Source organism: Podarcis pityusensis (assembly GCF_964106645.2).
Source record: "Podarcis pityusensis genome assembly, chromosome: 10".
Taxonomy (NCBI): Eukaryota; Metazoa; Chordata; class Lepidosauria; order Squamata; family Lacertidae; genus Podarcis; species Podarcis pityusensis.
Window position 1 is genome coordinate 12,580,109 of NC_138035.1, and position 25,487 is coordinate 12,605,595.

At 45.5% G+C, this 25,487-nt stretch overlaps 1 protein-coding gene across 2 annotated transcripts in view; it reads left to right on the plus strand.

Annotated features, from left to right (window-relative positions):
* The window catches only part of PROSER2 (proline and serine rich 2), a 33,560-nt gene extending 8,599 nt beyond the window's left edge, over positions 1–24,961 (plus strand). For both annotated transcript variants that reach the window (XM_081023095.1, XM_081023096.1), the window contains exons 2-4: positions 12,841–13,156; positions 17,633–17,888; positions 19,877–24,961. In XM_081023095.1, coding sequence (XP_080879221.1) covers positions 13,022–13,156; positions 17,633–17,888; positions 19,877–20,889 — 1,404 coding nt within the window. In that variant the 5' untranslated portion in view covers positions 12,841–13,021 and the 3' untranslated portion in view covers positions 20,890–24,961. The remainder of the gene's footprint in view (positions 1–12,840; positions 13,157–17,632; positions 17,889–19,876) is intronic.
* The last annotated feature ends 526 nt before the right edge of the window (positions 24,962–25,487 follow it).

Below are 25,487 nucleotides of genomic sequence, written 5' to 3' on the forward strand. Positions count from 1 at the left end.
TCGCAAAACGGCTGCTCCTCTCTCAAACGAAACAGAATGGCAAGGCAGGTGGTTTGAGGTCGCTCAGGCTTCCTTTGGCTTCTTGGGTACCGTTAAGCTGCCTTAAGACCGCCAGCTTCCTAGAATGCCTTGTATCCATATTCCGTCAAAAGCTGGCTCTTGTTCAGCCACGATTTCCCCCCTGCGAAGGTTAAAGCAGGCAATGTAATTGTTAACCGTGTTCTGAAAAGTAGGGTGGATAATGGCATGTTTCGTTTCTTTCTTTTTTAAAAATAATTTTTTTATTAGATTTTTCACAGTGATAACACAAACCACAAAGCAAAATGATACACAAAAACAGAAAAAGAAAAAGGAAGAAAGAAAGGGGGGGGACACAATAAACAGATAAACAATAACAACAAACTTAATTCTTCACAAATCCAACCTTTTAAACATCTTGGTTGACTTCCTCAAATCCCTCCCTTCTGAGTTTCCTTGTAATTAAAAGTAACAGCTTTCCAATATCATTATTAAACTAAAACAATTTCCAATTATAGTCCATCTTATTCACTTTTCTTAACATTCTAAATCCCATTTATTTGATTATATCTTAATTTAATCCTAGGCCTATTTGTTTCTTTCAAGTAATTTCTAATTTTTTATATTACAATATTTATTGTAATATAAATATTGTAATATATTTATGTTTCGTTTCTGCCTGTTCTTCATCCCTGCAACACCAGCATCTTATTTAGGGTCAAGGTGCAGTTCAGGCACTAACTTCTAAGTTCCAATAGACTTAAAAACGTAAGAGGAGCCTATTGAGTCCAGTATCCTGTTCTCTCAGTGGCCAGGCAGATGCCCATGGGAATTCCCCAGTCCAGGACCTGTGCACAGCGCCATTCTCCCTTCTTACAGTCTTCGGCAGCTGGTGTTGAGAAGCAGTGTTCGAAATTAGCCAGGAGCCAGGTGCATTTTGCTTCTGGTGCGGGTCCAGTTGCAACTACAGTGGTACCTTGGGTTAAGTACTTAATTTGTTCCGGAGGTCCGTTCTTAACCTGAAACTGTTCTTAACCTGAAGCACCACTTTAGCTAATGGGGCCTCCTGCTGCCACCGCACAATTTCTGTTCTCATCCTGTGGTAAAGTTCTTAACCCAAGGTACTATTTCTGGGTTAGCGGAGTCTGTAACCTGAAGCGTCTGTAACCTGAAGCGTATGTAACCCGAGGTACCACTGTACGTGGAGATTTCTGGCCTCCAGATTGGTGGCTGCAGTTTAAAAGCCTCTGCCTTATTCCAGAGTACAGTGGACATGATCCGTGCGGGATGCACGTTTGCAACCCGCAGCGGCGCGTCTGCGCATGCACGACCGCCGAAACCCGGAAGTAACCCGTTCCGGTACTTCCAAGTTTCGGCAGTCCATAACCCAAAAAAACACAACCTCTGTAACCCGAGGTATGACTGTAAATACAATTTCCCTTGTGTGTGTTTCTCCTCCTTGCGTGCTGGGACAAGTGAATTGTTGTAAGAGGAAGCTACAGTCAAGCAATGAGGTCACAGAATCCTAGAATTGTAGCGTGGGAAGGGACTACGAGGGCCATCTAGTCCAACCCCCTGGCGAATAGACATTCCGTTGTAGGTTTAAGCTGCCATTTGGCACGTAGTTCATATATCTGAGTTTCTAACACTGTTGGTAACTGACATCTCCATCTGGCTGCCCCCTCCAGCTCTCCTAAGCAGGTCAGCAGAACAGCTTATTTATTGCATTTCTATTCCACTTTTTCCTCCCTGAAGTCCATGGTTCACATCCCTCCTCAGTTAATCTCTACAACGACCCTGTGAGGTTAAGAGGCTGTGACTATGAAGGTCACCCTTCATGACTAAGTGGGGATTCAAACCCTGACCTCCCAGGCCCTAGTCCAACACGCTAACCACTACACTGGCTTCCTAGCCAGTACTTCTGCTATGGGACAGCTCTATAAATTAAGTCAGTGAATAAATATGGGGAAAGCAAAATGTCACTTAGAGAAGGATCTGAAATACTTTCCTAGAAGCCTTGATTTGTTTTGCTCTGGGTTGTTTGATTTGATGTGGCGTTGTGGGTTAAACCACAGAGCCTTCTAGGACTTGCTGATCAGAAGGTCGGCGGTTTGAATCCCCGTGACAGGGTGAGCTCCCGTTGCTCGGTCCCTGCTCCTGCCAACCTAGCAGTTCGAAAGCACGTCAAAGTGCAAGTAGATAAATAGGTACCGCTCCGGCGGGAAGGTAAACTGCATTTCCGTGCGCTGCTCTGGTTCGCCAGAAGCGGCTTAGTCATGCTGGCCACATGACCCGGAAGCTGTACACTGGCTCCCTCAGCCAATAAAGCGAGATGAGTGCCGCAACCCCAGAGTCGGTCACGACTGGACCTAATGGTCAGGAGTCCCTTTACCTTTAACGTTTTATAAACTGCCATCAGATTTTTTTCTCTTTAAAATGTAAAGTGGTATACATGTGAAATAAAAAATAATAATAACAACAACAACAATAATAATAAGAAACCTCACTGGGGTGGGGTGGGGAATGGCCCCAGACATACCATTGTCGCAACCGCAAGTCAGGTTTAAGGCAATTAGTTTATATGTCTGAATTTCTGACGCCGTTAGAAAGCATTGCCTCTCAGCTGTGGAGGTTTTCAAGGCAATTATACTGTAACCTTCCTTGGTCTGTGTCCAGCTGAAAATCAATGTAAATGGAGATATTTTAGAATCAAATGGAATTATCTGATCGCCGTTAAAATCCTTAGATGACAGGCCGTGCAGAATCTGGTTTAATTAGCTGGCAGTGGGATGAGGATGAAAATTAAAAGGCTAGATAATGTAGAAACAATTAAATAGGGGATTTGTTCAGCACACATTGCCAGGTCCGGAAGACCTCAGTGAGGGAAGCATAGATCCTGTCTGCTTCCCAGACCATAGATCTGAGCAATCAAAACACATTACCTTAACGAGCAAAGGAGTCAGGAGTGTACAGTGGTGCTCAGCCGAGTTTCCTGGTGCCTAACTAAGTTCTTGAAAAGCCTGCCTTTAATTGCTACCAGACTTTTTTTGGAACCTTCAGAGTGAATATTAAATGCAGCAAGAAGAAATGGTGTCATGGAATGGAATACTTTTAGGAAGGAGGGAGAACAGGCTTAAAGCGTACCATTTGCGATGCTCCCAAGTGGATGTGTTTGTCAGAGTCCTTAGCTGGCAAAGTGACCCTCAGTCACAGGGCAGTAATTCCTCCAGGATTTTAAAAAACTCCTTCCCAACCCAGAGATTGCGGGGCCTGGAATTGGGCAGCTACGGGGAGCCATCCCATTGGTCCTTGTCCCTGTAAAAACACTGGACTTGCCTCTGGAAAACGTGTTTCGGGAGCTTGTTGGACAAGATTTGCTTCTCCAAGGCTATTGCCAGTCTCCTTAAGATTCCAGGATTTCTGCAGTATCTGTGACACTCTCTGCTGTCCGGTTCTTACCTGCCAGCCTCCTGCTGACTGTTTGCCGGTGCCTGCCTGGGTCATTCTGCTTCTCAGCACCTCAGAATTAACCTCTTCCTCGATTTGTTTTCCCCATGGGCTGCTCTGTTGAACTGCTTGCATCTTGGACCATATGCGAGTCTTATTACATACACAGGGGACTCAGCTACATTAGTCAATGCCACACCAGATGGCGCTGGGGAGCAAACAAAAAATCTAAGTGATTTTCCATAGCGTTTTTTTATTTTGTTATAACGACTTAATTTCTGACTTATTCATAGTGTTTTTTAATCCCTGTGTGTAGATCCACCCTAAGTGCTGCCGTCCTGACTGAGCCATGCCTCTGAAAGATGCTGGGGCTGTTGTGAATTTCTGGGGGGAGGGCAGAGCCATAGTTGCAGCATAGATATGCACACTTTTGGTTTTGTGGTCTCCATTTTGGTGAATTGAAAAGCAGGGTGGCCACTTATCTTGCCTAATAGAGGTCATGCCACTGTTCAAAGGCATCCTATATTTGAAGGACTGTCTGGTCCACGTCTGTTGTTCTTGGCATCCATCCGTCTCGGGAGACAATGGAGTGCACCTCTGGGGGTGAAGTCAAATTTCACTAAATAGACTTCCCCGGGGCGCAAGCCTGGGCAGTGTGTATGGAGGTCCTGGGCTGCCCATATGACAAGACCCCTCTCTCGGCCTCACTGATGGGGTCCAAAGGAAAGCAGAACAAGACGTTTGGCACCAAAAGAAGATTGGCTGAATAAATTATGCAAATACTTGGAATTAGCAAAGTTGACTGATTTGATAAGACAAAAACCAAAAAATATAATCCAGAAACAATGGAAATGTTTAAATGATTATTTATGTAGACAAACCTTAAATGTAAGGTATTGGTTGTGTTTAGAATAGATTTAAGAAAACTTATTGATTAGAATATTTGTGTGAGATTGTATGGGAAAAATACGGAATATAACAGATACAATCTTGCTTAAAATGTATATAGGAAGTGCAGTGTAAGCGACGGAAGTCAATCAATGAAATTTTATTATTGCGATATTTGTAGGATAAATTTGGAAGAAATTCTTCCAACTTTTCTTCTTTTTCTCTTTATTCTTTTTCTTTTTTCTTTTCTTCCTTTTTTCTCTTTTGTTCTTTTTTTATATGTGTGTGCTTATCTAAAATATATATGTATATATATATAAAAGACGTATTTGAAATATTTTGCTTATATTTTGTAATAATTATGTTAAATAAATAAATTTTTTAAAAAAACAAATTGTAAAAAAAAAAAAGACGTTTGGCACAGGAGTTGCCGGAAGGAGGTGTACAAGGCACCATCCAACTGTCTTAGGGACTCCGCTCCAGATTTGTGTAGGGTTTATACTCCTTAGCCTTTTCTTCTCCTGAAGAAGATACTGGTATGCCAAAAGGAAGCCAATATACTTGTTAGAGCGAGACGTTACAGGAAAACCACTTTGTGCCTTTCTGAAGAACTACAACTCCAGTTAGTTCTAGGAAATTTACCGTATTGAGAAACATCGCTCAGAGATCTCTGCCCCACCTAAGGTGAAGGAGTTGAGCTTAGTTCCTGAAATAATTTCTGCCAGGTAAAACACCTGTCGAGAGGATAAACAAGATGAACTGACAAGGTGCAAAATTGCAGCCTGTGCCAAGCTTTGACCTTTGACTGACTCAGGGAGGGGTGACACCCCCCCCCCCCCCGTTTCACACCAAAGGCTACATTGGCAGCTGGTCCACAGCCTGAAGGCCTGAATGAGTTGGCAGCTCACCTGTAATTAACATACTATGCATGCCACAGGTATGAGCCCGGTGGATGTTAAGCTAGGGATGTAGTCCTGCCACTGTGTGTTTGTGTATGTTTAGAACAATTAGCCCCAAATACACAAGACAGTGTGTTAGCTCTCAGAGCACACGTGGAAAATATGATTTATTTATTTTTAAAGATGGGGCCTTGCTGCTGGCACTCAGTTACCTAGGGCTGCCATATTCCCCAAAGTGAAAATCCCCTGCCATGTGCCCGTGTTTCCCCCGGACATTTTGCCGATTTAGCAAAAATCCGCCCCAACGTCATTCTGCTGCCCGATTCCCGGACATATGGCAGCTCTACTGCATATTATGACTGGCAGAGACGACCAAACGACAACTGCGATTCCCTTTAAGAATAAGTGTTCCTTCAGATGGATGGTTTGTTTTTGACAGGTAATATTCTGCATCCTGTAACTGACCCAATAATAGTTTCAGTGGTGGATTCAAACTGGGCTATCTACACATGATTCTGCATTATTAGCTGTAATAATAATAATAATAATAATAATAATAATAATACTGCCATATTATTGCTGTTCTGATGGACACTCTTATGCTATAGCAGGGGTGTATATGTCTGATATGTGATAATGTTTGTGATATAAAAAGTAGCAGGATTTCAGCAGAAAGCTATGGGTCACACACAGTGTTAGAAACTCAGATATATAATCTAATTGCCAAGTTATGGCGACCACAATGGAATGTCCAGGTGCCTTTTTTTACCAATGGAATTATTATTATTATTATTAGTAGTATTAGTATTAGTATTAGTATTAGTATTAGTATTAGTATTACTAATTCCATTTCTCAAAGTGGTTTCCAATACATTAAAATATCAAATAAACCAATCCAGAATAAAAACAAATTTAGGCTTCAAGGAAAATATTTCAGATCCTTCTCTAAGTGACTTTTTGCTTTCCCAAGTCACTATCCTGGCATCCAGAGATCTCCACATGGTCGCAGTTGGACCCACGCCAGGCGGAAAATGCACCTGTGGAATTTCCATCACTGGTCACACGAAGGCGGGAAAGCTTTAGCTGTGACCCCTGCATTGCAGGGGGCTGGACTAGATGGCCTTTGGGGTTCCTTCCAACTCTATCGTTCTATGATCCTACAAAATAAAAGCAGTATGACATTGTGTAGCAGTGTGTAGCTAGCTACAGGCCTGTGTACAGCTTGCTTACTCAAGAGTGCTTCTCTCAACACTAAGCTATGCCTGGAAATCCAGAAAGACCAGAAACCAGAGCAAATTGAATTTGGTCATCATAACTAGTGTTGTGAGCATTTTCCAGACTGCTGTCTGATTTCCTGGACTGGCACAATTGGGGGTAAAGATAAAGGACCCCTAACAGTTAAATCCACTCGCGAACGACTCTGCGGTTGCAGCACTCATCTCGCTTTACTGGCCGAGAGAGCCGGCGTTTGTCCGCAGACAGTTTTTCCGGGTCATGTGGCTAGCATGACTAAGCCGCTTCTGGCGAACCAGAGCAGCGCACGGAAATGCCGTTTACCTTCCCACTGGAGCGGTACCTATTTATCTACTTGCATTTTGACGTGCTTTCGAACTGCTAGGTTGGCAGGAGCTGGGACCGAGCAACGGGAGCTCACTCCGTCGCGGGAATTCGAACCGCCGACCTTCCGATCGGCAAGCCCAAGAGGCTCAGTGGTTTAGACCACAGCGCCACCTGCGTCCCATGGCACACTTGGGGAGTAAACCCCAAATAACTCGATAGGCCTTGTCTGTCAATAATCGCACTCGTGGAACTGAGTCAGATCTTAGAGCTTTGCAGCCAAAAGGCTGGAGAGAAAATAGGTCATATGGTCTGCACGGCAGCATGATGCTGAAAAGATACAGGCAACCATGGATAATTGCATGCAATGGCAGAGTGCGCACAAACCCATTACGCACCTGCCCCCCTTTCCGGCCAGTGCCAGGTCGCTGCGATGCAATCTGTTGCTGTTGCACATCAATTGTGGACACCTATACATTGTTTTTTTCCTATAGCTTTAAAGATGAGCCTGCAGCCACCCAGATATTGCTGAACTTCAACTCCCATCGTCCCTGACCATTGGTCATCCTGGCTGGGGCTGATGGGAGTTGGAGTCCAGCAACATCTGGAGGGGACGCGGGTGGTGCTGTGGGTTAAACCACAGAGCCTAGGACTTGCTGATCAGAAGGTTGGCGGTTCGAATCCCTGCGACGGAGTGAGCTCCCGTTGCTCGGTCCCTGCTCCTGCCAACCTAGCAGTTCAAAAGCACGTCAAAGTGCAAGTAGATAAATATGTACCGCTCCAGTGGGAAGGTAAATGGCGTTTCCGTGCACTGCACTGGTTCGCTAGAAGCGGCTTAGTCCTGCTGGCCACATGACCCGGAAGCTGTTCACTGGCTCCCTCAGCCAGTAAAGCGAGATGAGCGCCGCAACCCCAGAGTCGGTCACGACTGGACCTAATGGCCAGGCGTCCCTTTACCTTTACCTAACATCTGAAGGGTCTTGAGTTAAGATGCCTCCCTGCATCCTTAGGTGTAACCACCACACCTTAAGGACCTGCCTGGTTTAACAATTATTCTCTCTCACCAGAGAATCCTGGAAACTGTAGTTCCATGAGGGGTGCTTTGGATCCCTTATCCTTGGTGCATTCCCCAAGCTATAATTCCCAACATTTTTTGGGATAAGCCACAACAGCAATTGTTGGGGCAGATGAGGCCCCAAGAATGAATATTGGGCCACAATGAAAGACAAGAAGGTGGCCCTGTTCCCTGTTCCAAGTGACATAACATGCCGGATTAGACCAAAAGGTCTTTCTAGTCTAGAATCCTGCTTCCCACAGTTATAAAACGTTCATTTTTGCTGACATCTTTCTGTGTGTACCGCTGTCATTCTGGAATAGTCCTGTCCTTGTAATGTTGATCAATTTCTTTCTTTCTTAAAAACAAAAACACACCCAAAAACATTTCCCACCAAACTAGAATCTATTTTTAAATGTACTCAGCGATATTTGTTTCACTGAAGCCTATGTTGCTTATCTTAAATCTTTGGATGAGTTCCCGTTTGGAAGAACCGATCTCGCTGCCGTTAAAGCCAGGGCTTGAATCAAAAGGGTCCCCCCGCAAAAAAAAGGAAAAAGGGGGTGGGTGGGTGGGGAGTCCATGTCCTTTCAATAAGCACAATGCTCAGCTGACCACCTTCCGATTTTGCCTTTTTTTCAGCTTCAACATTCAGTGTTGCCTTGCATCATCTTAAAATAGGCTTGGGAGTAACTTGCTGATTCAGCAAAGCTCTTAATGCCAGTTTCCTGGAAGGCGCAACAAGCTGTTTTATGAGAGATTGCATCTTGGCCGGAGCAAAATGTCATTTATTGCTAGATTTGCTTGCCTTGGATGGCAGGCCCTTTGGGGACAGAACAATCAACATCTAGGGTGTGTGGGAAATGCTCTTGGCTGTCCTGAGCCCATGGGGAAGAGCGGGATGTGAAATACGTTAATGGAAGGTTAAAAGGAGCTGAACAGTAATCTTTCATTTATTTAATACATCCACACTTTGCCTTACCTGCAAGGAGCTCAAGAGCCGGGTGTACCTTCTTCTCTTCCCCTCTCCATTTTAACCTCACAACACCCCTGGGAGAGGTAGGCGAGGCTGAGAGTGAGTGATTGGCCCAAGGCCACCAGTTGAGTTTCATGGCTGAACTCGAACCCAGGACTCTTGAGATTAAAGAGTCCTGTGCTCTACCGGCTTAGGTGATTTCTGCTTCATGTAGCTTCTTGTACTTTTTAAAAATTGTATTGTTTCACAGGTAATGCATTCTAATGCATTGCTCCATTCAAGAGAGCTCCTAGCCAGGAATTAATTTTGTGTCTGTGCGAGAGAAAAGATGGCCTTGAATCTTAGAATCGTAGAGTTGGAGGAAGGGACCCACAAAGGTCTTCTAGTCCAACCCCTTGACATGCAGGTGTCTTTTTTAAAAAAATAATTTTCAGATTTTGAAATTTACAATCGTCAAACAATCAAAACAAAAAGAGAATTCCATAAATTCCCATTGACTTCCCTCCTCCCCTTTGTGGGTCCTTATGTTAACTTTTTTCCTCCTGCATCTTCTCTATTAATCCAGTTCTATTAAATCACCATTACAACCATAGTCCAACATTCAACTACAAGTACCATTCCGATCCTACTAATAATTTTAATTGCTTGCAAGATTTTTAAGGGAAATTATGTATCTTCCCCGTTCCTTCTTAAAATTTTTGGTCTTCCTGATTCCTAATTCTTCCGGTCATTTTTGCCATTTCAGCCTAGTCCCATCCGTTTAATCTGCCATTCTTCTCTGGTAGGGAGCCACGCAGACATCTTTAGCCCAACGTGGGGCTCGAACCCACAGCCTTGACATGAAGAGCCTCGTGCTCTACTGACTGAGCCATCCCTTGGGTATGGCCCTTGAATGTGGCTGTAAACGGGCTTAAGATCCCGAACCCTCTTAGCCGTGAGTGGCACGGTGGAGTGAGCAGGGCTGAGTTGTGAGTAGCCACAGGGTGGATGGATGTGGGTGGCGCTGTGGGTTAAACCACAGAGCCTAGGACTTGCTGATCAGAAGGTTGGCGGTTCGAATCCCTGCGACGGTGTGAGCTCCCGTTGCTCGGTCCCGGCTCCTGCCAACCTAGCAGTTCGAAAGCACGTCAAAGTGCAAGTAGATAAATAGGTACCACTCTGGCGGGAAGGTAAACGGCGTTTCCGTGTGCTGCTCTGGTTCGCCAGAAGCAGCTTAGTCATGTTGGCCACATGACCCGGAAGCTGTCTGCGGACAAACGCCAGGTCGCTCGGCCTATAGAGCGAGATGAGCGCGCAACCCCAGAGTCGGCCACGACTGGACCTAATGGTCAGGGGTCCCTTTACCTTTACAGGGTGGGTGGTTGGAGTGCCGAAGCAAAGCCTGTTGCTTCAAGTGCTGGGTTAGTGTGGGGCAAAGTGACCCACTTCCCCTGCCCCACAAACCTCACAGCAGGGCCCCTGTCTTCCCCCATCCTGGTCCTTGTACGCAGACACTTCTAATACCTCCATAATAGTTCAGCGGCGACCCACTGCTTAAGCCCTGTTGCGAATAACTTTAATTTTTAATGTGACTGAAGGTCGAGAGGAGAGCTTTCCTGCAAGCCTGCTGTTCCATCTCGGAGGGATGCTCTTTAATATGAGCCCCGGCTGGTTACCTAGGCAATCGTCTTGGCATCCCGTGGGGGAAATAGATTGTAGGAGGAGTTGTGAGTTCCTTCCCCTGCGAATCTTCCCTGCTTCGACATTTTTAAAGAGCAAATGCAGGGAACGGGTGGAATCGCACATTGCCATAATGTGGGAATGTTCAGACCTAGGTCTCGAGACCTGTGGGAATGGCACTCCCTGGGTGAGCCGTTGGAGGGGGCATGTTGCCCCATCTGCTGGGGAGCTGCGTTGAAAGGCTTGGGGAGGCAACTGGGTGTGTGTTGGTTTATTTTGTTAAAAGCTCTGCACCCTGCTCTCAGCCAGGAAGGCTCCCAGAGCAGCTTTGTTGTTGTTGTTGTTTAGTCATTTAGCTGTGTCCGACTCTTCGTGACCCCATGGACCAGAGCACGCCAGGCACTCCTGTCTTCCACTGCCTCCCACAGTTTGGTCAAACTCATGTTGGTAGCTTTGAGAACACTGTCCAACCATCTCGTCCTCTGTCGTCCCCTTCTCCTTGTGCCCTCCATCTTTCCCAACATCAGGGTCTTTTCCAGGGAGTCTTCTCTTCTCATGAAGTGGCCAAAGTGTTGGAGCCTCAGCTTCAGGATCTGTCCTTCCAGTGAGCACTCAGGGCTGATTTCCTTCAGAATGGATAGGTTTGATCTTCTTGCAGTCCATGGGACTCTCAAGAGTCTCCCCCAGCACCATAATTCAAAAGCATCAATTCTCCGGCGATCAGCCTTCTTTGTAGTCCAGCTCTCACTTCCACGCATCGCTACTGGGAAAACCATAGCTTTAACTATACAGGACTTTGTTGGCAAGGTGGTGTCTCTGCTTTTTAAGATGCTGTCTAGGTTTGTCATTGTCAGAGCAACTTACAAATCAATAAAAAAACAGTGCAGTTCCTGCCCTTGGGCTTAAAACAATCCCAAAAGATACGACACAAAAGGAAAAAAGGGATGAGGAGGGGAGAGGAAAGCAAGCGAGCCCAAGTACCAAAGATTAGATGTTGTGAGAAAGGAGGCTATCTTCGGGAGAAGAAAAGGCTAATGAATAAACTCTACGCAAAAACCAAAGTGGAGTCCCTAAGACGGTTGGGTGGGGCCTTGTACGCCTCCTTCCGGCAACTTCTACAGCCAAGCTGGTGCCAAACATTTTGCTCTGCCTTCCACATCAGTGAGGCTGCGAGGGGGTCTTGTCAAATGGGCATCCCAGGTAAACGGCGTTTCCGTGCGCTCTGGTTTCCATCACAGTGTCCCATGCGCCAGAAGCAGTTTAGTCATGCTGGCCACATGACCTGGAAAGCTGTCTGTGGACAAACGCCGGCTCCTTCGGCCTGAAAGCGGAGATGAGCGCTGCACCCCATACAGTGGTGCCCCGCAAGACGAATGCCTCGCAAGACGAAAGGGTTTTGCGGTTTTTGAGCTGCTTCGCAAGACGAATTTCCCTATGGGCTTGCTTCGCAAGACGAAAACTTCTTGCGTTTTTTGCAAGTTTGTTTCCTTTTTCTTAACACCGTTAATACAGTTGCGACTTGACTTCGGGGAGCAATTCATAGAACGCGGTGTGGTAGCCTTTTTTGAGGTTTTTGGCGATTTTTGAAGCTTTTCCAAAACTTTTCCGACACCGTGCTTCGCAAGACGAAAAATTCGCTAGACGAAAAACTCGTGGAACGAATTAATTTCGTTTTGCGAGGCACCACTGTAGTTGCCTTTGACTGGACTTAACCATTCAGGGGTCCTTTACCTTACCCAGGACCTCCATACACACAGCCTAGCCTTGTGCCACGGGGCGGCCCCCTATATTTTTTACTATATTAGTGGCCATGTGATAATTTTAGCTTATAAACTTTATTGTTTAATGTCTTAATTTGTATATTAAGGTACTTTTATAGCTCTGTTTAGAGTAGGTAATGTCTTGATAATATATTTTTTGTATCAGTCCAGTATATTTTCTTTTAATCGTTGAATGATTCTGTGTACACTGCGGCAGCCTTTGGCTATGTGCAATAAAACTGACTGACTGACCCCTGGAGGCTCACTCCATTGTCTCTTGAGATCGATGCCAACCCAACAATTTATCCGAAGCGTTCCTACCCTGCCTTTGAATATACCACTGCCCAGGGGGGCTGGCAACATTAAACCGATGCTGGGGTGGTCTGTGGGTTTTGTATGAGGGGTGGGCAACTTCTGTAGAGTACAGAGTTGTTGGGGGAAATCAATGAAAAGCAATGGCTTGAGCGATGCCTCTTCTGTGTGATGTTTGGGGTGGGAGGTTTAACAGGAACATCAGCTGGGCAGAAGCCTAGCAGAAACTCCCAGAGCCACTGACTGAAATCATTTGTAATCTCATTTCAGCATTGGAGCCACCAGACGTCCGGCTTTCGTAACCAGCCACCTCTTTCTTCCTTCTCGATCCTGTGCAGAGATGCCCAAGAGTCTTCTTGTGTGAGCAGTTTCTCATCTCTCCACACCGCTTGACGAGAGAAACACCCCCCCCCCCGTTTCAAGGAGCGCGCTGTCCCCCTTTTTGGGTGGGATGCCTAGGAGCGTGATGTCGGATTACTCGGGAATGGTCTGCGAGATCCCTCCCCAGTGCCAGTTCAGTAGCTTTGAAAAAAAGCATCACCTGGAGAGCGGAAAGAATCGCCCAAGGAGAAGATGTTCGGCACTGGTAGGTAGCTTGGTTTTCATCCTGGTTGTTGCCTCTCTTATCCATTGATGCCCCAACTTTTCCTCCAAGGAAAACAACAACCCTTCGAGGTGGGTTAGGTTGAGACTAGGGTTCTTCCCAGGATTCTTTGGGGGAAGCCATGACTGTTTAAAGTGCCACGATGCTGCTTTAAAGACTTAGTTCATTTATTTACTGGCTACGTGGCTTTTTTCAAATACCTCACCTGCACAAACGTAACTCTGTGAGCAGAGCTGAGGAAGGCTGCTGTGGGCTGGAGACCATTACAGTTGTGGTCACAGCACACTTGAAAAATACTGTATTTTCTGGCGTATAAGACTACTTTTTAACCCAGGAAAATCTTCTCAAAAGTTGGGGGTCATCTTATACGCCGGCTACAGCAGCAGCTCCCCACCAAAGGATAAAACGACAGCAAATTAAATCAGAGGACACCAAGCTCTCTAGATGAGGCAGAAATACGCTTGAAAATTGGCCCCAGAAGCCGCCAACCACTGGGAAGTGGAGCGGATTTCTGAGCCGGACTGGAGACTTGTTTTTTTTAATTTTTATTTGGTGTGCGTTGGAAGAGAGGTAGTCTTATACGGTGAGTATATCCCAAACTCTATATTTTAACTGGAAAAGTTGGGGGGTCGTCTTATATGCCCAGTCGTCTTATATGCCGGAAAATAGGGTAAATGCCATTGTTTCTCGATACCACTTAAATTTGATTTGTGTTTTGTCATTATCACATCGGGTTTGTTGTTCAATATGCCTCTTCTGCCTTTAACGAAACATAGGCTTTAAAAAATAATTGACGGCACAGATGCCCAGCCCTGTTCCAAAGAAAATGTCTAGTGTGTAAACGCAAAATCTTTTTTCAGCAGGGTTGAGACATTCAGCTAAATAAATGCGGGGGCCATGAGGCAGATGCTGGGCAGCGCCTTCGAAAGACGCAAATCCACAGGGATTTGTGAGCCAGGATTCCACAGCTGAACTTACCTCAGGGCAAGTTTCCACCCAGCTGCCTTGCCTTTTGTAAAATACCTTTAAGAGCAGCTATTAAAAGTCTGAATGTGCAACTTAAAACCGCAATTGAGTTGTACCTGGGACAATTGTCGGCTGTTTCTGAGTGATTTGTCTTAAACACCTGATGCGTAAGGAAAAGCTGTCTTTGGCTGAGGTGAGGAAGGTTGCTCTTCCCGTTTTTTCTAATCCTTTAATTAGGCTGCAGCCCCAGATTTTGTGTTTTGTTTTTTTGGTAAGCCATGCTTTTTTTTTTTTTTGAGGTAGTGTTTATGTGGGTGGGAACAACTTAATTGTGCTGCAGTGATGGATGGTAGTGGTTTTAAAGTCTCACCTGGAATTAAGAGATTTCCGGTGGCAAATTGTTTGAGCAGAATTCTGTCTGAAATGCATGGGGCAAGTTGCCTTCTCTTGAAATGAGACCTTACTTCTTAGTAGTGTGTATTATTATTATTATTATTTTAAAAATAGTTTAGAGCATAAATAAACTGCTCTCTAGCCAACAAGAGTGGCTTACAAAGATTGGTTCTAATATGGTCCCAGCACTCAACTCACAATGTAAAAAGAGTATTTATTTGTTTCCCTTTGAAGGGAACACAGGGTGGCGAACATGTCAGTAATAGAACAACACAGTTGAACTGTCTTTTTAAAAACCTTCTAAAAACAATCAATTGCTCTCACAGCTAATAATTTCAGGATTGCCAGGAACTGTATCCTTCAGCAATGAAATGCCTGGGTAAACAGAGATAATCTTAAATTCCTCTTAAATGTTAAATACATGACACAAGGAAAAAATATAGGAGGGAGGAGGGAAAAGTCAAGCTCAAGTTCTTAGATGCTACAGTTCTCAACCTGCACTGCAGCAAAATGGCAGAATGTTTGCATTTGCAGGAAATGCCATGCCAGTATTGGATTTTTGGATCTCCCTTCGCAGAATGTACCCTTAGAACTGCCTTGCTAAGGGCAAAAGATGTGAATCTTTTGGTTCAGGCTTTGCCCTAGTAATGGACTTGTTTTCAAGCATAATGCCCTTGGAAACATCCTCTGGTGCCTGCAGAGTCTTTGATCTCCCCCTCTTAGGGCTGGCCAAGGATAATTTGGCACCTGCAGTGAACCACAAAAAAGAAGGGGTGAGTGAAGATCTGTCTTGGGAACAAGGCTGGGAGGAGACCAGGAGTGCCTCCTATTTACCAAGAGGCTACTTCAAATGTGAGGGACGCAGGTAGCGCTGTGGTCTAAACCACTGAGCCTCTTGCAAATCAGAAGGTCGGCGGTTCTAATCCCTACGACGGAGTGAGCTCCTGTTGCTCTGTCCCAGCTCCTGCCAACCTAGCAGTTCGAAAGCATGCCAGTGCAAGTAGATAAATAGGTACCACTGTGGCGGGAAGGTAAACAGCGTTTCCGTGCGCTCTGGCTTCCGTCACAGTGTTCCATTGCGCCAAAAGCGGTTTAGTCCTGCTGGCCACATGACCCAGAAAGCTGTCTGTGGACAAACACCGGCTCCCTCGGCCTGAAACCGAGATGAGCGCTGCAACCCCATAGTCCCCTTTGACTGGACTTAACCATCCAGGGGTCCTTTACCTTTTTACCTTTACTGTAGATGTGGCATTTGCTGGGGGACGGCCTGCCAAGAAGTGGGCAGATCCTGCTTCCAAGGAGTGCACTGCAGTTGGCCACCCAAGGCATCTCACCTTACCCCATGGGTGGGGCTGGCACTGCCCCCTTCTGACACCCTCGCTGCGCTGCCCTTTCTGTCATGCGGTGGTGAGGGTGGCTGTCTTATTTTAGATCGGTGCCTGAGCATCGAAACTCCCAACTCCAGTAATTTGCAAAGGGCACCAGGTAGGGGAAGGGTTAGCTAGGTTACAAATCCACTTGTTCCTTCCCAGTGGTGGGCCTGACACAGTCAGTGGTCAGGGAGAACACCAGACTCTTTATTTCAGGGTCATGGGTTCGAATCTCAAACTGGGCAAAAAGATTCCTACATTGCAGGGGGGTTGGGCTAGATGACCCTCGAGGTCCCTCCCAAAACTACGATTCTGTGACTCTGCGTGCTACGACTTTCAACAAACATCTGGAGGAGGGCTGCATCCCTGCCTTCAGCCAAGGCCCCTTTTCATAGAATCATGGAATTGTAGAGATGCCGGGGACCCCCAAGGGCCATATAGTCCAACCCCCAGCTTATTTATTTATTTATTTCTGTTTCAAGCAGACATTTATTAATTTTTTTGTCCTAAAAATTTGAGATGGATCTGCTATGCATGGGTTTCGGGCCTAAAGCAGTTTTGGAAAGCGAGTGGTGACTCAGAAGGAGGTTTCTTCAGAACCTGCTGGTGTTTGAGGACTTAATGACAGCCAAGTTTGTTCTACAACTCCAGATAACAGCAGGTCCTCCTGCTAATAATAGTCTCTCCACCCAACGTCTTCAGGATATATTCCAAGGAGAGCAACCTTGGGGTTTTCCTTTGTTCTGTCTAAGTCAAGGATAGATAGATAGAAAGATATTGTTATCCAACCACATGTTATCCAACCACATAAATGACAGAGAGCTTGAAGTGTAGCCTCTTTCTGGGAATGCCATGTGCCTAAAATCCTGGAGAACTCCTGGCAACCTGTATAAACTTCTGGTTGCTCACGGTGAGATTGGGCTGCTTTAATGTGTAATGTTGCCTTTTGTGTCCAGAGAAGGGTTGGACCCGGCAGCGTTAGAAACTCAGATACTGCGCCAATCGCCAAATGTCACCTTGAACCTAGGTTATGGTTGCCACAACCTAGCCGCCATACCCCACTATGAAATTCACTGTTGTTGTTGTTATTATTATTAGTATTTCCTTTCATTTCTATACCGCTCTATATTTTAAAGAACAAATCTCAAAGCGGTTGAAAACTCGTTAAAACGTCAAATGAAACAACCCAGAATACTGTAAAACGAATAAAGCTTCAAGGAAAATATTTCAGATCCCTCTCTAGGTGACATTTTGTTTCCCCCCTATTTATTTACCTACTTAATTAATAGAGCTGCCCCAATGCAGAAGGAGTCTGGGAAGCCAGGGTGGTGTAGTGGTTAGAGGGTTGGACTAGGGCCTGGGAGATCAGGGGTTCAAATCCCCATTCAGTCGTGAAGCTTACTGGGTGACCTTGGGCCAGAACAGCTTCTTAACCTATCTCATAGGGTTGTTGTACGGATTAACTGAGGAGGGTGTGAACCATGTATGGCATCCAAAAATCTCTACATGGTTGCAACTGGAGCCTGAGACCAGAGACTATCAATCGCATTGGTTCCACAATCAGATGAGTCTTACCTTGGTTGGAAGAAGGTGAGATGTTGCATTTTCAAGGAAGCAGAGTTGTGTCTGAATCGCTCAGGATTCGGGTTTGAAGACTGGCTGGAAACATGTATCTTAACATATAGATATATATATACACAAATCCTCGCTCTCTGTTGTTGACCCTCAGGACGACGATGAGACCCTGAAATACCTCACTCACGAGGAAAAAGACGTCCTCCTCTTCTTTGAAGAAACCATCGATGCCTTGGAAGATGACTTGGAGGAACAAGCTCTCCATGACAGCGGCATCCACTGCCACTCTCCGAGGTCAATGGAAGAAAACATGTCCAGCCAGTCGGAGTCTGAAGACATCATAGATCTGGTCCAATCAGTGCTGGAAAGCAGCATTCAGGACTGTGATCCTAGCGGAGACGTGGAACCAGGTAAAAACTGGATGGGGCAGGGTCTGGTTTAGTGTATTGATAGGCATGTGAGTCTGCTCTCAGTGAGCAAAGTGGACCTTCTCCTGGAGAAGGAGAAAGAGAGGCTTCTGCATTCCTCCTTCTAGAGGTGACCTTCTTGTGGAGCAAAGTAAGGTCTAGGTTACCCTTGGGGCAGGGGGATCGGTTCCATGGTTTGGCATAGTAGGCAGCCGTAAATTGTGGCTGCTGACAGCAGTCTTCATTCCATTTTACTTTATTTTATTTTATTTCTGTACCGCCCTTCATTGGTAAATCTCAGGGTGGTTCACAGCATAAAAATATTTCATCACTTCTTGTTTCTGGGAGGGCATTTTTTCTCAGGCTAATTGTAATGGTGATTGTGCTAATGTGGGTTTTTTGTTTTGAGTGGGTGTGGGGAGGTGGGGCATCTTAATCATTTTGTGCTCTGTTAACCACTGCATTTTTTTAATCTGTTGTGCTGGAAATGTCACTGACTATCAGACTCTGAAAAGCTGATATCATGAGATCAAGTTCATCCATTTAATTAAAGTAAATAGTTTTAATTATGTAAGGCAGGGGACGCGGGTGGCGCTGTGGGTTAAACCACAGAGCCTAGGACTTGCCGATCAGAAGGTTGGCAGTTCGAATCCCCGCAACGGGGTGAGCTCCTGTTGCTCGGCTCCTGCCAACCTAGCAGTTCGAAAGCATGTCAAAGTGCAAGTAGATAAATAGGTACTACTCCGGCAGGAAGGTAAACGGCATTTCCGTGCGCTGCTCTGGTTCGCCAGAAGCGGCTTAGTCATGCTGGCCACATGACCCGGAAGCAGTCTGTGGACAAACACCAGCTCCCTCGGCCTATAAAACGATAAGAGCTCTGCAACCCCAGAGTCGTCCATAACTGGACCTAACGGTCAGGGGTACCTTTATCTTTATGTAAGGCAGAGGTTGGATGGCCATCTGTCATGGATGCTTTAGTTGAGATTCCTGCATTGCAAGACATTGCACTAGATGATCCTTGAGGTCCTTTCCAACTCTACATTTTTATGAGTAACTGGATTTTGAATAAATGTGAAATTAATTGTTATGGTTTTGAATTTTATTGTGTTGTTATCTTCCTTAGAGGGCTGTGCAAGCCGCTATTCTGAATATAGTGGTACCTTCGTTCTCAAACTTAATCCATTTTAAGGCGCGCTTTCCCATAGAAAGTAATGCAAGATGGATTAATCCGTTCCAGACTTTTATAAAACAACCCCTAAAACAGCAATTTAACATGAATTTTACTATCTAACGAGACCATTGATCCATAAAATGAAAGCAATAATCAATGCACTGTACTATAAAATAAATAAGACAGTATTGTAGATGATAAAAATAAAAATTAAATTCTTTTCTTACCTGCATTGATGGTAGTCATTGTTTGAATGGTGGGATTTTATCCATTTCCACAGTCACACAGTCAATCAGTAGCTGAACTGGGTTCGACACAGTCACAAAAACAAATTAACCGAAAAAGCTTCAGAAACAAAAACGCAAAATAAATAGCAAAAACAAAAGCACCAAACGTAATCCGTTCCGGAAGTCCATTTGACTTCTGAAATGTTCAAAAACCAAGGCACAGCTTCTGATTTGTGCAGGAGCCCAGGAAACAATAGCCAACAGCCACATCGGATGTTCAGCTTCCGAAAAACGTTCGAAAGCTGGAACACTTACTTCCGGGTTTTCAGCATTTGAGTACCAAGGCGTTTGAGAACCAAGGTACCACTGTAACGCTTTTTATTGGGTAGGGTAGGGGGCACTGTGGGTGAGTTTATGGAACCAAGGGGACAGTGTCTGAAAAAGGTTTGGGAACCACTGATCAATATTGCTAGCCACCCTCTATGGAAGCTTCTGACGGGGTACAAATTCTCTGACAAACGCTGTCACTTCCATGGTTCCAGACGTCTAGGAAACGGTTCTAATAATCTGCTACCTTCTCCTTTCTTTTCTAGCCCCAGAGGAGGCTAGGAAACTAGATACACTGAAGCCAAAATATAATGTTGAGGACACCTGCGCTGAGGCTGCCACCCCTCTCCCTGTGTTGCCATCAGCTCCACCGCTGCCCATCTATGAGGTGTTTCCTGCCGCGCCCACAGTTCAGCACCCAAAACTCGCCCGCTGTATCCCAACCCCACTCGTCATCGCTCAGAAAATATCCGAGAAGCAGGCAGAGGGAACCCCCTTCTCTCCCGCCTCTCCAAAGGAAGGGAGGTCTATGGAGGGGAGGACCACGCCCTCGTCTTCCCCGCTGCGCAACAGAGAGCGTTTCTCCGCCTTCAAGCAAGCTCTGCCGCCCCCAACTGCCCCCAAGCCCCAAAGGTTCCCCAGCAACATCAGCATCACCAACGTTGGTGAGAGGGAGTTCAGCAAAACTATCTCCCGAGCTGCCGTCAACGTGCAAGAGCGCAAAGCCAGGGTGTTGGCCAATGTCAACGGCTCGCCCTACTTCATAAGCGAGCTGGAAGAGAGACTCCAGAAGCACGACTTGTCAGGACAGAGCAGAAGCTCTTCTTTGCGGGATTTGCCGTCGGAGCAAGCGAGACACGAGGCCCTGAGTAGGCTCAGCTTGGTGGACAGAAATCTTGGACCAGCCCCGCTGGACCAGTCCTCAGATCTTCCCATGCCGACAGACAAAAGGCCAGAGCAGCCCTTGTCCAACGGCTACCGAAACATCCACGACGTCTTGAGAAGGGAAACCAGCCACTTCCCCAGTGTGAGCAAAACAGTGACGGTCAAACCGGATGCTGATCTCCCCGATGGCAAGCCCGCTCGGCAAAATGCCGCCAAGAGCTTTTGCGACCACCGGCTACCGGACCTCAGCCTGGAAATGAGGAGGAGGTCTGGGTCGCTGCCCAGACCGTCTGGATTGAGACCGCAAGGCGTAACTGTACAGTTCTCTGGACGCGGGTCTACGGAAGAGGCTAGGAGAGAGGCGCTGCGGAAACTTGGGCTTCTCAAAGACTAGTTGAAGGACGGTTTCTGCGATGGTGGGAGCATCGCGCCCCCAGTGGACTCGGTTTCTGAAGAGATCAAATGGACTGTTCTCTTGCCCCTGCAGTCTAAGGAAAGATTAAATATATCAGAACGGGACTTGTGCTTGTCATGGGTTTCCTTAACAATGCCCAGTCATATGGCTTACTGAGGTCTTCTGCGGGATTTTAAAAAGGCATTTTATTAACAGGAGACCTAGATGCAAAAAAAGGGGCGTCGTACTAAATGAAGTTTTAATGGTGCAGTATTTGTGTGTGTGTATGTGAGTAGCTGTCAAGTATGTCATGAGTGCAATGGGTTTTCCTTGGACTCCTACGTTAATGAAGCCAAAAAATAAGGGGGGGAAATGTATCTGTTGAATTACTATATAGGGATGGATATATATTTATAATGTAATGTACTGGAGAGGTCAAATATACAATAAAGCTGCTATTTCTGATTGTCACATTTCTCTCTGTCACTCTTTCTTTCTTTCTTTCTTTCTTTCTTTCTTTCTTTCTCTCTCTCTCTCACATGCATGTATTTGTCTGTAGACTAATTGTCAGGAGTTTAAATCATGCATAATAATCCCTAAGTAATTTTTGGCAGAAATTCACCCCTTTTCCATTTTGATTTGTCTGGAGCAGGGTTTCTTAAACTTAGGTCTCTGACTGTTTTTGGACTACAACTCCCATCATCCGTAGCCCACAAGACCAGTGGTCAGGGATGATGTGAATTGTAGTCCAAAAACAGTTGGAGACCCAAGTTTGGGAAACACTGGTCTGGGGGAACCTTGTATTTCTGGAGACAATATAGGGGATTTGCAACAGACTGACAAAGATTTCCAGTGCCCAGAGAGCAGCAACAAAACGTCTTCTCGCCTGCTCAACTATCCTGCCCTAAATTATATTGAAGAAAAGCCTGAGCAAGCTGGGAAGGTTGGCAAGGAATTTTGTGTTGTCAGTAAATGGACGTTTTTGTTAAATGGGTTTTTGCATGAAGCTGAGTTCTGGAACTCGGAAGGAATTTCTGGGCTCAGAATCCTTGAATTCTGCACCAGCCTCTGGTTGGTGGATAATGGAGGTTCTAGTAATATCCTGCAAGCTGGGGCAGAGTGGCTGGGGCAACCCGGTCAGATGGGTGGCAGATAAATAATAAATTATTATTAGAGAAGTCGGAAGCCTGGCCAGTCTTGCTTTAGAAGCAACACAGTATTCCTGGCAGAGCAGTGTTGCTTCTGCTGCAGAGGACATATTGAGGGTGGAGAGAGAGAGAGAGAGAGAGAGAGAGTTTATAAAGGACTCCAATCCAGCCCAGCTGCTTCATATCCTGCCTGGCCAAACTGGGCAAGATTGCAGTTCAGCCTATTATTATTATTATTATTATTATTAATATCCCGCCCATCTGATTCCCTAAGAGGGCTGCCTTCAGATGTCTTCTAAAAGTCAGATAGTTGTTTATTTCTTTGACAACTGATGGGAGGGCGTTCCACAGGGCGGGCGCCACCACCGAGAAGGCCCTCTTCCTGGTTCCCTGTAACCTCGCTTCTCACAGGGAGGGAACTGCCAGAAAGCCCTTGGAGCTTTGAAATGTTTCACTTTCGCAGGACGTCTCCTCACCTTAGTATGGAAAAACTGGCATTGTAAGTAGGATGTCAACTTGCAGTCGAAGAAGTATATGCTTCCTGAAAACTGGATGATGTAGCTAGCACTTTTGGGTGCTTTAAGGTAAAAAAAGTACCTTCCCTTCAGGCGATAATGGTGTAAACTGAAACATTGTTGACCCACCTATTCCGTTTGCTGATTGATGCTAATTCAGAATGGGCCAGTATCAAAGCTACTGTCGTGTCAGAACAACAATTGCAGCTCTAGGTTTGCTGCGCTGCGCAGGCCCCACCCTGCTTCTGTTGCTGGGGACAGCATCTTAGCCTTGTCCTGCAATAGTCCCCTTCGTGAATTTGACCAGAAACAGACTGTCGTTTGGCATGATTAAATTTGCCTGGATCAGCAGGAACCGCAGGAACAGATTAACTTCAAACTGCGGGGGAGCCTTATGGTACGTTACTGCACTTGAAAGCATTAAAACCAACTGCTCTACAGAACACCTGTCGTTGAGAATATTAGGCGGGTTTTTGTATGATGCCTGGGGAGCATGAAAATAACCTGTGCATGCTTTGACATATGGAACGCTCCTCTGCCAGCCGTTCTAACATCTCACCAGGTTCTCTGGCTTAGGTCTTTGCAAAGCCTGCTACTCTTGTGGGAAGAGCAGCTATATGATAGAGCATCTGCCTCACAGGTTCGATCCCTCGCATCTCCAGGTAGGGCTGGGAAGACTTCCTGCCTTAAACCCTGGAGAGCTGTTGCCAGTCAGTGTAGACAGTACCAGTGGTTTGATCCGGTATAAGGGAGCTTCCTATGTACTACCACTATCACCAGTAGTTGGGACTTCACTGCTACATTGACCATGAACACGAATTGTTATGTACTGAAGTTCTCACCCTGGGCCAGCAGGGGGATACTGTAGATAGTTATGCAAATAAGGGATCGAAAGTGACGTTCAGTGATTGGATAGTTTTAGAAAATTGTTACAGTTACATTGTAGTGGAGCTCTATATAAGCAGGCTGACTGAAACCTTCAGTTCAGTTCTGTCCTGGCCTGTGAATAAACAAGAGCTGTTTGAAGAATCGCTGTGTCGTCTGATATGTTCACCCACAACTTAACACAAATGCCACATACAAAGAGATCCCTCAGTCATGGGCTAGATGAGCCATTAGGGAAGTTATTTTTCCCTGCACCTGCCACCTGTCATAGATAGATAGATAGATAGATAGATAGATAGATAGATAGATAGATATATTTTCATTGGCCTCCTGACTGAGTCTTCTGTCTGCCCAAGGTTGCATCGCTCCTGGTGAGCATATGCAAAATAATCATCTACTTTCAACTGAAGGCAGAGATGGATGAGGGGGACCTGTGGCACTCTGGACATTGCTGGACTCCAACTCCCATCAGCCCCTGCCAGCACAAGCAAGGGATGATGGGAGTTGGAGTTCAACAACACCTGGGAAAAGTTGCAGTTTCCTCATCACTAAGGCTGCTTGGAACTAGGCACAGATTTTCTTGTGAAAAAAAACACCAAAACGAAACCTGCAGCTGTGTGTTTATCCTGGCAATTACTCTTTTTAGAAATCATAGGCTGAAATAAGTATATAGCAAAAGCTAGCATTTCCCAAGAAAATAATTCCCCCTTCCTTGATTTAAATCATTCTGTAGGTAATTATAAACCAATTTGGAACCTGAAAGATAAGCAACTTCTTCAGTGTTCTTGGAATACTAGAAATTAGCCCCATCTGTGATTAGGTTTGCATTTTCTCTCGATAAATTTCAGCCACCTTTTCTACTCTGGGCTATATTTCTGCTGTGTACTTAGACTGGTTTAACACGTTCTCCTGAGAGCTGAGGTTTTGTACAAGGTTGGGAGGGGGAGGGACTTATTAACAGAACATTCACCTCTACTCCTGGCTGCCATTTCCCAGGATCCTTTGAGAGGGGAAGCCATGACAGTTACTCTGCCATGAAACTGGCGTAGGGTTGACCATGTAGATAGGCCCAATAGTTCCAGCAAGCTCATTTGTGCAGGATTTAAGTGCAATAGAAGCAGGTTCATGTTCTTAACAGCCTGAATATAAGGGGAAATGTCTTTATTATGTATGTAGTTATAAGGGCATCTATTTTGTGCATGGAAAACGTTGCAATTGTGAATTATCATATGTTTTCTGTTAGATGCATTGCTTAAACCATTGCAGGTTTATATACATGAAAGCTGTTGAGAAGGAACTTAAATCTTTCACGGCTGTTAAACGTGTCTCATAATTTGTTGTTGTTAAGAATAGCATTTAATCTGCTTACTTCTTTAAAAATGGCGTAAACTTGGTTTTATATACATGAAGGGATCCTTCCAGAGTGCTAAAACTATTTATATGCCAATTTTCACACTTCCCCACTGATGACCCACAATGCTGTTACTTCTGTCAGTTGAAATAAACGTGGTCCTCTCGTCTTAAGACTTTGTCCTAGTTTTTAAGTAGGGCTCTGTCTGTGCTGTTGTTGCATGGGAGCGAAGGAAATATGACGGCAGCTTGCCAAATTCAGCTTGCTATCTTTTTATAGGTATATATGCTTTTATGACTTGTAAAGATGTGCTTTTGAAAGTGGAACGAAGGTGCGAAGGACAGAAACGTTCTAGAAACGTTCTGGAACTGAAATGGTCCCCCCTCCTTTATTTCTTCAGAGTATTAAACCCCTAAAACTCCCTAAAAAAAATCTACCCAACAATGGGTAGATCACTGCCAGTTCTTTTATACAGTGGTACCTCGGGTGGCGCTGTGGGTAAAACCTCAGTGCCTAGGACTTGCCGATCGTATGGTCGACGGTTCGAATCCCCGCTGCGGGGTGAGCTCCCGTCTTTCGGTCCCAGCTCCTGCCCACCTAGCAGTTTGAAAGCACCCCTAAGTGCAAGTAGATAAATAGGTACCGCTTTATAGCGGGAAGGTAAACGGCGTTTCCGTGTGCTACGCTGGTGCTGGCTCG